The sequence below is a fragment of the Apteryx rowi genome, unplaced genomic scaffold, assembly GCF_003343035.1.
Source record: "Apteryx rowi isolate R43461 unplaced genomic scaffold, aptRow1 scaffold_722, whole genome shotgun sequence".
In the NCBI taxonomy this organism is placed as follows: Eukaryota; Metazoa; Chordata; class Aves; order Apterygiformes; family Apterygidae; genus Apteryx; species Apteryx rowi.
This window is the reverse complement of record NW_020451008.1, coordinates 384,176-398,713: the sequence shown is the minus strand read 5'-3', so window position 1 is coordinate 398,713 and position 14,538 is coordinate 384,176. Positions and strand designations below refer to the sequence as shown.

Genomic DNA, 14,538 nt, shown 5'->3' with positions numbered 1-14,538 from the left:
CAAAATCTGCCTGGATGCAATCCTGTGCAATGTGCTCTAGGTGACCCTGCTTGAGCAGGGGGGTTGGACTAGATGATCTCCAGAGGTCCCTTCCAACCTCAACCATTCTGTGATTCTGTGATAGGTCTAGAGAGAATGTGCTATTCTCCGAAAACAGCCATGCAGCCCCTGCACACATTAATGCAGCACTGTTCGGTTTCCTCTCATTAGGCCAGAAGGCAGCGTTCGCTAGCACACACTCAGACTGATTTGTGGAGCATGCTTACAGTCTCCAATTACTTTCATACAATGTTTTTTCCATCACTGCAACATGTTTTTTCATAACAGAGAGGTACCAGGCTCTTTCCTCCACTCCCTTTTGCCTCTTGGAATCAAAGTTAATCATCTGTTTGCAATTAACCTGTAACCTCAAGTGCCTCTCACTCACACAAGGCAGTGCTGTAGCTTTAAGCGCCGGTGGTGGAAGCAGGAGGGAGGACAGCAGTGCCAGGGCCAGCCCTGAGGCTGCTGCAGATCCTTCACGGCTCCCTGGTCCTGGCAGTGCTGCCTGCCATGGGGAGCTGCATGGTCCTCACTGTCTTCCTTGCTCTCTCCATTGCTGCTGTTGCTGCCGCGCACCGAAAGCTGCTGGTGTTCCTCATCGATGGCTTCCGCTTTGACTACCTCGATGACAAGGAGCTGGAGTCCCTGCCAGGCTTTAAGGACATCGTGAGCATGGGGGTGAAGGTGGATTACATGACTCCAGACTTTCCAAGTCTTTCCTATCCAAATTATTACACTCTGATGACAGGTGAGTGCTTTAATTTCTTTGTTGTGATGTTCCTCAGCTGCTGATGTGAAAGTCAGGTCCCTGTTACTTTCACATCTTTGTAGGAAAAAAGTAACATGGGTTATGCCTCTAGTTGGTGCCCTGAGTGGGGAGTTTAAAAGAACTGAAGTGTTGCTGCTCAGTATTGCTGCTTAGACAAAAAGATAAACAAATCTGTTTTCCCCAGAAGTCAGTAAGACTGGAAATACTGCTGGGAAGTGCTTTCAGGAGTGTCCTCTCCGCTGAGCGTGCTGGCTGCTGGGTTCCCACAGCTGGGAGCCCTGGGGCTCACCAGCCAAAGGCAGCACAGGGTAGCTGTCTCTCCCTGCTCTGAGCAAAATCCATCTCTGTGCTTGTCTAAGGTCTATTGCTGCAGAACACTGTGAAGTGCTTTTTCCTTACTGCTGCATTTGGAAGATAAAAATGAGTGGAAAGCATATGGAAGATAATTATGGAGCCTGTTTGGAGGCTTTTCAGTTAATAAAAATGCATGTAAACTGAGGGTGGCTAAGACATGTCTTATTTTCAGCCAGCAGGTCTGTTTTAGAAAGTTCAACACTACATTTCTTTTTAAACTGAACTGACATTCTGCTTCCACAGGTCCCTGTCTTAACTCTGCCCTAAGTCCTTGTATTTGTCAGATAAGGTGAAATAGCCAAACAGAGAAACACTAAGGATTTTTGCTCTTGCTCCTCTAGTAACAGCTTTCCTTTTTCTGAATGCCAAGGAAAGGCTTTTGGAAAACTGGGAGAACAGTCATAATTTTGTGATGGTCAATTCAATCTATTTTCATGCTGACTTCCTTTTAATCTAACTATAGTGATACATAATTACAGTGACACTAGGAATGTGTACAGAGTACAGATGAGCTATTTATGTCAGAGAAAGACACCCTGGAAAACAAAATTGAAGTAAACTACCAAAGGGTTTTTTTTTTTTTTTGCCATAGTTATTTAATAAACAAGACCTTCCAGCTAACTGGAAGCAGTAATAAAATCTGTTCTCCTCTAGATATGTGCTGTCTTGTGCTGTCCATAGAACAATACAATGCCCAGCAGTTCATATACTGCTTGCTGGGAAAGCAAATAGATGCCATTGTAAGATAGAATCTGACATCAGTTGTGCCCAGCTTGTTTTGAAACTACTTAACCCCTTCCTCCCTATCTTGAGAGAGAATTGCTCTTGTATGCTAACTTAAATTTGGGGGGGGGGACGACTTACAAAATACCTGCAGTTTTTTTAATCACTTGGTGGAACTGCATGAACACAGAGCAAATTTTACTCCTGAAAATAAGTGTCACTCCACTGTGGACCATTTTCTTTAGATGTACTTGGGCAAACCAAGTTAACACTTCATATTTGTAAAAAGCCTTTGGCTGAAGTTTGTTAAAAAGAACAGGGGGAAAAAAAGCTGCTTTCTCTCCCTAATCCTTGCTTAATCATCACACCTATTAAATGTATATGTGCAGACTGAAGTCTATAATCGCCATTTGGGGAGTTTTAAAAATGTCCTGTTAGTACTTACAAAGAAGGAGTTTAGTTTTAGATGATGAAACATGAAGATTACTAATCTTTTCACATTTTTAGGGTACCACAGTTTTCAAACCCCAGGCTGAAGCAACGAGACAATTTATGAGACAAAACTCTTGATAAATGTTCTGGCTTTCATGGCAAGGATCTTAACGCTCTGCAAATATGAATTAACTGCAGATAACAATTACCCTCCATAACGTGTGAGTCACAGTAGTATTAAACAGGTCAGGAGCAAAACAAGGACCAGGTTTAGGTGATGAACAAGCCCAAGGCAGCTCAGAAGCATTTAGGACAACRTGAGCTGGAGGCGCCAAGACTGCACCAAGCCCTTGGGGGTAGGTGTACCTTGTGGCCATGTCCTGACCCAACAGCATGGTTGATCCCAAGATTGGGGTGTCCTCTCTACCCCCAACACCATGACAGAGGCTCCACAGAAGAAAGAGGTCATTCTTTAGGTGATGGTGGGGTTAGGATACTGTGGTACTCTGCAGAGGAGGGAAGGCGAAGGGTTAGTTGCTACAAAGCTGGGCCTCTTTGATGTTCACTCTATGCAGGTTCAATTAGCAAAGCTGAAACAGCTTTTGGATAAAATATAGTATGACAGGGTGAAATTAGCATGTGCTGTAGCAACTTTTTTAGTGACTGGTGAGTTACCGTCTCTCTGTCACTACTGTGCAGGCCATGGAAAGCACACCTGATGTCATAACTCATGTCTCTATTGTTTAAATGCCACTGCGGTTTCTTCTGAGAAATCATAGACATGAGGATAGCTTATTCTTCATGTCTTGTCCTAAACTGTTGTATCATGAGCTGTTAAGAAGTTCCCATTCTAACCTCCAAACTGCTCTAATTTAGCATTTGCGGATGTGGTTTCACAGTGTATTAGCTTTTCCAGCTAAATCAGCTTAAGAAATTTCTGTCCCCATCTGCTCATTCCCATCCCTGCATTGTTCATTATATCCCATCACTTGTTTTGATGAATACTTGATCATTCACAAGGTCTTGTGAAACCGCGTCCAACCTGTTCAGGAATACACACAGCCGCCTTTACTATGACGGTGTGCACGTAAAAATGCTACAGCGGGGATATATTTTGCTCACAGAGAGGTCACAATGTAAGTAAACAAGATGGATGAAAGTTTGGGAGGGGAGGAACCTGGCTCACCCATGGCCACATAGCCGTCGCGTGGCACCACGAGGGAGAGGAATGAGCTCTCCAGAGGCGCACACTGCTGTTCGCTCTGGTGGGGCTTGCCACTTCTCGAAGAGGCAATTACAAATTGCAGCTGATTTTAAATTGTGGCTGGGAAACCACCAGAGGATCGTGAGTGGCCAAAAGTGACAGATTAAGGGAATGATAGAGGTAGGGATAAAAACCACCAGGTTGAAATGTGACTGGGCTAAAACCAGAATTTTCAGCTATTAAGTGAAATAAGCCATGGAGCCCTGCCAGGGGTCAGACTGTCCATAATATATTAAAGGGGTTTAAAAATCCTGTAATATGTAACAGAAGAGAATGTACACTGCTAATCCTCAGACTTCAGTTATTCAAAGGCAGTAACATTCAGGATTAGCCCTTCTAGTAATAAATTAGGTCTCCTACTTAAATCTTCTATTACCATTAACCTACAACAAGGTATTAACTGGAGAGTCATGGAGTGGCACAGGCCTGGGACCTGGGTAGAGGACTTCTCCCTTCCTCCAAACCTACAGCTATTGTGAGAAAGAAAAGCAAAAATGCAGAAACGAGAATAGTGGTAGAGGTCTGGCTTACTCATGTGAAATCACAGTGTGATTCAGAGCAACCTGAGGAATTATTTTGTTATGAAGATCTGGTGATGTGCATGGTAGCCCAAGCACGTAGTGCCTTAAAGCTCTGCTCTTTGGAAAGCAATCTTCTGTAACACCTTCACTGACACTACATTTCTTGGTTTTGGCTTCCCCAGAGGTGTCAAGACCATTTCCTCAGTGGCTGGGTTGTTTTTTAAGGAACTGAGCAGCTAGCTTGGTATCTTCCTGATGTCCTCTTTCTCCATTAATGACATTGCAGTTGTTGAGTCTAATTTTTTTCCTAATGTCACAGGGGTCTATGATCCAAGATGAGACATGAGCACAGACAGAGAAGGACACTGGCTGCAGAGAGACCCTGTTTGTGTGCACATACCTATCAACTGAATGAGGGAAGCTGTGAGTGGAAAAAATACTATAGAAAGAGATGCTTCGGAAGGAGGTTCTCAGGACAGATTTTATAAAAGTGACAAAAACTCTTTAATACCCAAGTCCCATTTACAAGTTTAATGGCACTCTGAAATCAGATTGTCAGGCAAACTGATAGATGAACTCAGTGTTTGTGTGGTGTTAAAGCTGTGTATATGTAAGGGACTCACTAGGGAGAGGTAGGGTTACATTAGTGCAGAAAGGCATAGCATAAAGTGGTGAAATAGGTAAAAGGAGTTGTTAGTGCTGACATATACATCTGAGGGAGCTTTGTGGGGTTAGATGTGGGTTTGGCAGCTAAGGGAAGAAGGAATCCAAATATGCCTGTCCCAAAAGGTTAGCTTAATCATACTGTGTTGTTTGTTTTCCGGAGAAAGGAATTAAGAACACAAGCCACCTCAGACTTTTATCCTGTTGAGAGCTTTAGAGAGTTTAATATTTCTCTTTCTCTGCCTTGGCCTGTTTCTGCAGGGAGCTTTCAAGCCAAACTAAATGGAAAGTCTGAGATCTCTCTCTTTCTCTCTCCATGACCACTACAACAGTGAGCTATTACTTCAGGGCTGCTCTTGCTGTATGTTTTGAGGAAAAGCTGCTTACACTGAGAAGTTTGGGCCTCCCTCACTAGAAGTGGGAGCTGGGAGTCTGCTTTGGGAGCTGTCGGACACCCTGCACGGCTGCATCTCCAGCAGATCCGCTGAGATGGCCCCTGCCGATGGCAGGCACCACCTGTCAGGGCCCCTCGCATTATAAGCCCCAGCCAGTATAAGCATCAGCGATCAGTACATCACATCAATGCCGGAAACTTAGCAGGGATTTATTTTCCAAGGTCCTAACAACAAATAAAGCCTCTTCCGGCAGGTCTTTCTTCAGGACAAGCCAGCTATCTGGTCAGCTGTGCAGCACTGCTTCCAAAGGCTGCATTTTTTTGCCCTCCAGGGGAGAAAAGGGGAGTCCCTGCTTGCAGAGTTCGGTGGGTGGGAAGTTGCTTGGAGAGCAGTGGGCGAGGGGCCTCAATATGCCTGTTTTGTGAGGTCCTGATCTCAGATAACTGGTAGAGAGGCTGTGAAGTCCCGTGAAACCTGGGGGATAGAGGCAGAGTTAGAACATTTTAGCTGCAGGTCTGCTGACCCCACTGCCACGACAAGGCCCACGGTCTTTTGCAGGGCTGTCTCGCAATTGCAACAGCACATTTAAGGCTTATCTGAAATACAAGCTTCCTGATGTTCCCCCTGCTTTGTGACTCAGCCTGGTGTGTGCCACCTCCTCCTCTCCTGCGTGGCTCCGGCTGCGCCTCCCTGGGGCGATGGGCTGGGGGCCCTGCTGTACCCCACCTGCGGGCACCAGGTCCCCATGCTGGGTCCTCTCGCCTTTCCCGAGAGGCAGCAACAAGTCGGGAGGGAGAGAGGCAACACGGCAGGCCCAAGAGATGGTGATGGACGAGGTCTGCTCTGTCAGACGCACGGTTTCGTGGGTCTCCCCTATCCCCATTGCAGCAGTGTCCTTCCTCAGCTCCTCATCTCCAGTGCTGGCATACTGTACTGGTGAGGGGCTTTGCTGCTGATGGATGAATGCGTGGTCTGATGTATAAGCTAGTCTGTTCCAGTTTTTCCCCTGAGCACAGTGAATCTCAACGTACGCTGCCCTTCCTGCGTGCAGTGGGGACTACTGAGGGCAATTTATTCCACCCTTTCTAGAAGCAAATATCCAGTATCTTCCCATCTCTGCAGTTCTCCTGGGTTTGGTTCATGCACATGTTATCCCCTGACATGCTTGCAGATTTATTTGCTGTGATAGTTCTCCTGATTTACAGCACAGCATCTCAGTCACTAAAGAGCCTGGGAGCGGGAGGAAAGCCTCCGCGGTGCTTCTAAGGGCAGCGTGCAGCTGCAGCCAGCATCCAGAGTCCCAGCAGCTTGCTGCTAAACCGCTCAAGCAGCGCTCTCCCAAGCAATGTATTGTAATCGAAGGACAGAGGTTGCTGCGCTTAATTATTGACTACCACCTTCGTGAGCATGTCCTTTGAGTTTTTATCAGTACAAGGTATGGTAAACTAGCAAAATCCAACCACGGTTGCAATTCTGCAGTAGCCTTGCTGTGTCACTGCTCAGAGCTGAGAAAAGCAGGTGTTTCACTCAACCACAAGAGCAGAATTTTGTACCTGCTTTTGCACTCTCTTTAAAATAGTAGAGCTACCTGCACAGGTGTAGTGGCTAATTCTGCAGTGGTCAAATCCACACCAACATTATTCTTACCCTCGTGGTCATGGAAAACTAAAAGTGCTTGGAGGGTCGTGACTGTCTCTTTTCTCCTGCGATTGTTTTGGCAGATACCTTGTTTCTGCTATCTGTTTGGTTGCAACTTGGTCCAAGAAAGGATGCTGACAATTTCTGCTCAGCAGTTAAGGGAAGTTGTACACAGCTCAAAGATGAGAGACTTTAAAATCTGTTTTTTTTTTTTTTTAATTTATTTTAAAGAAAAAAGGGAGAGAGAGTTTCTTTAAAGTAATAAATGAGAGTTCAGCAAGGACCTGTTTTCAGTTACATAAACTTTACCCATATGATGTCTGAGGCATAAAAATTGCAGGAGTAGGAATGCAACAGGGAAATTCATTTCTAGGACAAATGAAGGAAAACTTCTCAACTTAGCTGTCTAAGATGAGGGGAAAAAAAACAAAAGGACATGAAGAGCACTATGAGTGATGAGGGAACTGGATTTTCAATTTTTTTGGTCTTCTTTTAACCACCATAGATGTCAGTAGAAGCAAAGTTGTGTTTTTTTTTTTTGTTTGTTTTTTTTTTTAGTCTATTCGTGACATATACTTTTTGAATCAATAGTGTCTTTTTCTTGGATTCAATGGTTGTCAATTTCCAAAATTGTACGTTGGGATGCAAAAGAGCACAAGGAAGTCTGTGGTAATACTACTAACTGGCAGGGAATGCATACTGTACTGACAAAGGTAGGCTGCAGGAGAGATTGGGAGCTGGGAATGCTTTCAGCGTTCAAATTCTTCATCTCACTTTGTTTATTCCCTGCCTTCAGAAAGGCTTCAATGCCAACAGCCAAAATCCTTCTCTTTAATACATATACAGAAATGTTGTGAAAAATCTGTGTTTGCTTTGTAGCAATTAAAAAAAAAAAAACCTCAAAATGGAGAACAGAAAGTTTTTCTCTTGCACGAGTTCATATGCTACAAATTGAAGCATAGAGCTTTTTACTTATACACTACCTAAAAGCCTCATAGCTCACATCTGCCTAATATGCCTGTTAACTGCTGTTAGCAGCTGTAAGTGGACATTCATGTATCCAGGTATTTCTTTGCCTGGGGCTAGAAGCACACAGACGCAGTTTATTAACAGAAGACTGCCAGAGATTCGTACCCTCTCTAATGGTGCATGTGCATGCAGCAGCTTGGCACCTCACTTGGTTCAGGCCCCGTTTTCTAGCTTGCCTGCCAGAAGGGCTCCCAGCTTAGTCCCTGAGCCCACCGCAGCACCCAAATTCAAGCAACTGACGTGCAGTTCAGAGCACCTCCTCCCCGGGGCAGCAAGACCTGCCTTCCCACGCAAGCAAGCTTCTGCAAAGCCTAAGCGAGGTGCTTTGGAAGCAGTTTGTGTGCACCCCAGCCCTGGCCCCATTATGAAAGCATTGAATTAAGTTTCATGCAGTCAAATGAATCCCCATTTAGAAAAAAATAAGCCGTGTGCAGCAGAGATTTTTTTCTGGCCCTTTCAATGTAAGAGTCCTGCTTAGATTGCAAATTCTCGACTGATTTAGGCTAAGGTGTTTCTGCTTTAGCTCAGTCTGGTTTTGGAGGGTCATAAAAAAATTCAAAAGTCTTTGCTGACAAGCTTTTCTGGGAACATGGATTGTCTCATCACATCTTGCAGGTACCGCTTTTGCCTGAGGGCCTGCAGATGGCAGGGCCACCTCATCTAGACCAGAGCCCCTGAGCTGCCATGAGATGTGGTCTCCTCTAGCCCAGTTAAGGCTTAGTGCTAGGATTTCTTTTTTTTACCTTTGGCCTTTCTTGTTCCCGTGCAGAGAAGGGCAAATGAAACCTAGCAGGAGAGCAGTGGAGCAGGGCCCTGAAGGACACACTGCTCATGTGGGCAGGTTGGGCTCAGCCCTTGGGGATGGCTGCACCGCTGTGTATGCTCCAAGCAGGCAACATGGTGCTGGCCATTTTAAAAGTCCTAGTTTCTTCCTCCTCACAGCAGCACAAGCAGAATATTTCATACTCAGCAGCTCTAGTGAGTTTGGGAGTGYGGTACAGCAAGGAGCTGATAATCTGGGTCAGACTTTAGCATTTCAGTGACTCTTAAACAGCACGTGAGCAAGCAAACAGCAGAGGAAGGACACTGTGGGAGAGGAAAGGACAGGGAGGAAGGGAACTGCACTGGGGCTGTTAAAACATAGCTGGCTAACCAAGTAAATTGTTTGAACCTAAATGCTCCAAGGACGCTACATGTCAGGCCAAGCTTTGAAGGACCAGATATACTTAGAGGGAAAAATAACCTTCCAGATCGTCTAGCCCTGTTTATGGACTGATTGAAAGTCTCTATTTTCTGGTTCTGGTGAGGTGATAAAGAACTGAAGGTGCTTCTGTTGCAGGCTTAGAAATGTATCACCATCATTAGATCATGTGGCACGGCTCCTCGTGCTTGTTCGTGAAGGCAGTAATGATACGTCACACGTTCCTCGCCTCTCTGGGAGACATGGGCAGTGCTACCTGTGTGCCCATCACAAAAGGAACAGTAGAAATATAGTGAGATTTCATGGTTCGGCAGGTGAGTCATCGTTTACTTCTCACACAGGCGCGTGAGCTTAGGGAGGTCTCTTTTGGCTTTGTTCCCACGCTGACGTTGTTCGTCTCACCCGTGTCATTTGTAATAGGGACAGCACTCACTTGTAGCGTTGCTTGCACTTGGCCTTGCAGAGGTAGGCGGGTGTTTCATTTGATGCCATAGGGTATGGCTCTAGCAAAAACAATAAAATACAACCAATCAGTGCTGACTGAATTAGGTCAGGAAGCACAACTACAGAAGTTCCAAAAGTCCAGAGAAACAGGCAGAATTAATGTTTTTCTTATTGTATATACACATTATATATATATATATAAATATGTGTGCATATATATACACAGATTATAGCAACAGTCTGTTTCATCTGGACCAGTATACCCTCACCAGCTGTTGAATTTTTGGACCATTAATCTTCTACTTATGTGGACTGCATAATCTTACACACTTTAAAAATGCATTTCCTTTCTGCCTCTTGAAATGGGTATGGTTTGGATTGAAACCCTGACGTTGCAGAGGTGAGTAGGGATCTGGGTAGTGGCTTTAACGAGGCCGGGTTGTAACCCCTCTTCTGTGTGGTTTTAGATGCGCTTGCTGAAGCACCCCGTGCTTGGCACCTCTTCTGGAGCTCAGAGACCCCTTCCTTCAGGACCCTGCCAAGCTTCCCTCACGGCTGTGCTCCCCGAGGAAGCCCTCATTAAATGCTAGCAGCTGTTCAGACCGAGCAATTTAGCTCATTCCCAGACTACGTAGCCCCATGGCAGCCTGTAGTCGCATCATTTCCTCCCGGCTCTTGTCACCCCCTCTGCGTGGTGGGGACTCGGGAGAAAAGGCCTCACTGCAGCTGGAGGGTGTACGTATAATATTACGTACATAGATATTTGCATGCATGTTACATATATAAGTATTTATGTTTATCATTGGGTGGATACCATATGGATACAGATTATGGTACCTTTGCTGTGCTAATTAATGTACACACTTCGGGCTCTCAGATAAATCTGATCTGCTCAGTGCAGTGGTAATTTACCTCTGTTTCGTCGCTCAGTGCACCGGGTATAGTATCATATATCTGTCACATGCTGCATCTCTTTTTTTTTAAAAAATAAGGTATTTGAGAATCTCAGAAGAGTGTTTTCTCATGTAGATTTAGATGCAGGTGCTCCCTGTATGACATGCCCTGTCTGGTAGCGATCCTACTCGCCATCCCTGCAGTCAGTGAGAGACCACTCTGAGACCTGGAGCAGTGAGATCGGGAAGAAGTCATTGGGAAGCAGGCAAATTTTACAGGAACACATCCTTTGATTTCAAAATCTCATGTGTGGTCGATGAAGGGCGCTCAGCAATCAGTGTTACTGTGCTGCTGTTATGAGTGGCCAACTGGTTGTGTATTTCTTTTTAAAAATTCATCTTTGTTTTGCATAGATTCATTCCAATGCTGACAAAAGCGCCTGGAGACATGGGAATGTGCTTTAAAGAAAGATAAATGCTGTAAAAAGTGTTGTGTCTAAGTAAGCTGTAGCATGCAGACTTGCAAATGCTTTTGCTGGCTCTTTTCCAGAAAGATACAGTAGTTATCATAGTCTTGGGAACTGTACTGCCTTTGTTTTTCCCTGTTGCTTGAGGAAGGGGTGTTTTTTCACTGCAATTGCAGTCACTTTAACTAATGACATCTGTATGCTGCGTTTGCTTTTTGCCCTCTTGCTACCTGTGAAACTCCTAAGTTAATGTTTGATTACAAAGGGAAGTTACAGTAATGGAAACAATAATAAATTCTGCATGTTATGGTGACTGTCTAACACCATGTTGCTGTTTTGCTAATCATTAAAAAGGAGACCACCAAAGGTCATTTTCTCAGGCTGGAGAAAATAACTTAAAACAGAGGATGTAAAGAACTCAGGTTGCGCAGGTGACCCAAACGAAATTTGAGAGGTGACCTTAATTCCGGGTACAAGGGTCTTCAGAGGGAGAAGTGCCAGCTATTGCAGGGCTTTTTAATCAAGCAGGCAAAGTACAAGAGAGCCAGGGCTGAAGATTAACACCAGACAAGATCAAATTAGAAAACAAGCATACTTTTTGAACAGCGTTTGCTGATGAGAAACTACTGGGAAGAGCAACCTAAGAGAGAGATGAGTTAGTTGGCTATTGGGGTCTTCCAGGGAGATCTGGGACCTTTCTGGAGCACAGGCTCCAGGTAGCATTAAATGGTCCTGCCTTATGGTCTGTCTGCTGATCTGGTGGTCCCTTCTGGCTTTTGAATCTGTGAACTAGAAAAATATTTTTATCTTTTCATACATAAGTTGTGGTAAATTTGAATCTTTCTTACCCTTTGTGTTGTACATGTATTGCAATTATTTGTAATTGTAGGGTTTCTCCAAGAGCATAACTATCTGCATATAGAAGCTCTTGGAAATCCAGCACATGCAGTGTATTTTTGCAAAATAGCAACTGAAACAGGTTTTTTAAGGTGAAGGCAGCAGTAAAAAAGAGAGCTGATGTCCCTAGAAGAATGAACTTGTCTAATGTGATGATCAGAATAATACTCTAACTGTGTATAATAGTACAGAGGAATTAAACTACCCAACAACACTACAAAGAACAATCTCTGTTCTGTCCCTTAAAGAGGTGGGCGAACTGATGGTAGCTCTTAAGTCCTACATGAAGTTTGCACCAATAGCAGCTGGAGGTCACTGTTTTTTATGAAGACTATGTGATGTATAAATATGTGACCTGCCGAACAGCTTCAGCACCGATCTCCAGGTTTCCCAGGCTGATACTGGCTGCCTGCATGCAGTTTGCCAAGTTGATGTATGCTCGGGAGTATATGGACTTCAAGAAGCTGAAGAGACGTAGTTCTCCAAGGAGTAAGGCTGAGGTTTTTATGCGCTAGAGAGGCTTGCTACCACACTTTTTAGACTTATAGCAAAGAAAGCTATTGACAGCCTAAGGAGAACAGGTTTCTTCCCCTCCAGTCCACCAGTTTTTGTATGTTAAACCTGTTTGTTTTGATACGGTGAATATTAGTGGCTGCCACAAACTGGGACTGCTTTTCTACTCCGGGGAGGAGGAAGTGTTTTGCATAATTAAAATACTTCATAGTAGGAAAGGGGATTTTCAAAATCCATTCCAAGGTGACATGTACACAAAGGTTACAGAGTCCTCTACCTTTTTAAAACAAAGCATATTGAGGTTATTTCAGTTCTGCTCATCACACTTATTCTCACACTAATCAAAGCCTGTTGTCCAGATCCTCACCATATCTGTGACTCACTGGCTAATGACAAAAGTGTCTCACACATACATCAGTTATTTCTTTTCAGGATGAGGAAATCGTGAACTTTCAGTACCACTTATTCTTCAACGGTCCTTCTTCCATTTTTGTTAACTCATCTGCAGATTAACTATTAAAATACAGTATCTTCTCTTCTGACAATGAAAAAAAAAGAAAGATACCTCTCAGGAAATACACACTAGTTTCATGTGATATAAAATGGCCCAGAGACCAGCTGTAAGGTAACTGGAAATGTCTGATGAAATGATTGCAACCCCCACAACCAGGAGCAAAGCGTGTGCATGCAGAACGGCCAGCAAACAGTGATGGAAAATAAAAGTAATATATAAAGCTTTCAGACTAGGTTGTAGAAAACCACAATGGCCTATATATATATATATATATATATATATATATATTTAAAGATAAGGATCCTCCCACTGAATATGTTGGGAGAACCTTGCGTCTTTGGACCTTCTGGCCTGATTTCCTATGGGCCTGTGGCTTGTGCCTAAGAAATATAGGGATATATAGGATTGCTTGGGGCCTGTTGTGTAGTTCTTGCTATAAAAAGAGTCTCAGTGAACTCAGTAGCCTTGTGTAGCAGGGTGAGGATGGAGAGGGCAGGTCTACCCCCTGCTATGTCATGCCTGATTCCCTTGCTCCTTACCATCACTGAGTAGTTTCTGCATAGTTTTTTTTTTATTGTTTTGACCCTCTTCCAAGCACTGTTAAATAAACTGTGATGTCTAAATATCAGTGTTGAGCAATGCATGTTAAGCGTTAGATGAAAGAGAGGGGAAATGCAAGTTTCCCAAACTTTATTCTGTGTTTCCAGAGAGTGCTTTTTATCCCTTCCTGTTTACAGACTGCTTCCTGCAGTCCTCTGGGTCCGTATGCTGGCGAGTACCTTAAAATAGCCTCAGACTTGGCATATGCTATGTACTTAGAAGGAGCCAAACGTCAGTCAAACATGTGGCATCTGCACGGGCTGCCACCACAGTGGTTTGTTTGCGCAGGTTGTGTACAGCATGTTGATTAGACCGTAGGATGTGGGATTCATTTCTTCTCGCTTTAGCTGTCTAGAAGTTGGCTGTCTCAAACTGAGCTAATTATGTGATCTTTCTCTGTAATTAAAAGAAAGTAATATGCACCTCCAGAGGATAACTCCTCCCAGATATCTTAGATGTTTATCTTAGGATGGCATGAATTATCTAGAGCTGCCACTTTTCTTCATTGACTGTGAAGGAAACATAGATGACTAAGTTAGACTTCAGCAGTTAACTTTTAGATGGCTAAACTGACAGATAGAGACTGCCACCCAGCAAACCTTTATAAAAGGTAACAGGGTCAAGAAGATCGTATGAGTGGTTGCAAGGTGAAAGTTTCCTGACTTCACACCATGGCTTTTCAGCTGATTTACTAGGTGGTCTCATGTGAGCATATAATAGCAGTAGTCGTATTAGCTGTGTCCTTCTTCTGGAGAACACAAATCTAATTATGCTCTTTTTTTCTCCCTCCTGTAGGTCGCCACTGTGAGGTCCATCAGATGATTGGAAACTACATGTGGGACCCAACTACGAATGTATCTTTCGATATTGGTGTGAATAAAGAAAGCCTGTTACCTCTCTGGTGGAATGGATCAGAGCCTTTGTGGGTCACAATGGTGAAAGAAAAGAAGAATGTCTTTATGTATTACTGGCCAGGTTAGTATGTCAGAAATTATTACCATTTTAATGGTACGTCTTTACATTTAAGTACACCATACTCTGTAGTATGGCTCTTTAATACACTACAGTTATGAAGTAAAGACAAGAATTATAAATACATTATTAATCACTTATAGAAATCAGTTTTCTTTAGTTAGGTTATCACAATTTGCTCGTGCTTAGAGGCGACTGAACTGTAGC

The 14,538-nt window shown here is 43.9% G+C and overlaps 1 protein-coding gene across 1 annotated transcript in view; it reads left to right on the top strand.

Moving 5' to 3' along the window:
- The first annotated feature begins 552 nt into the window (after nt 1–552).
- ENPP6 (ectonucleotide pyrophosphatase/phosphodiesterase 6) overlaps nt 553–14,538 on the top strand; it is a 34,167-nt gene continuing 20,181 nt past the window's right edge. Inside the window, exons 1-2 of the mRNA XM_026087605.1 lie at nt 553–790; nt 14,155–14,334. Of these exons, the coding sequence (XP_025943390.1) occupies nt 553–790; nt 14,155–14,334 (418 nt within the window). The remainder of the gene's footprint in view (nt 791–14,154; nt 14,335–14,538) is intronic.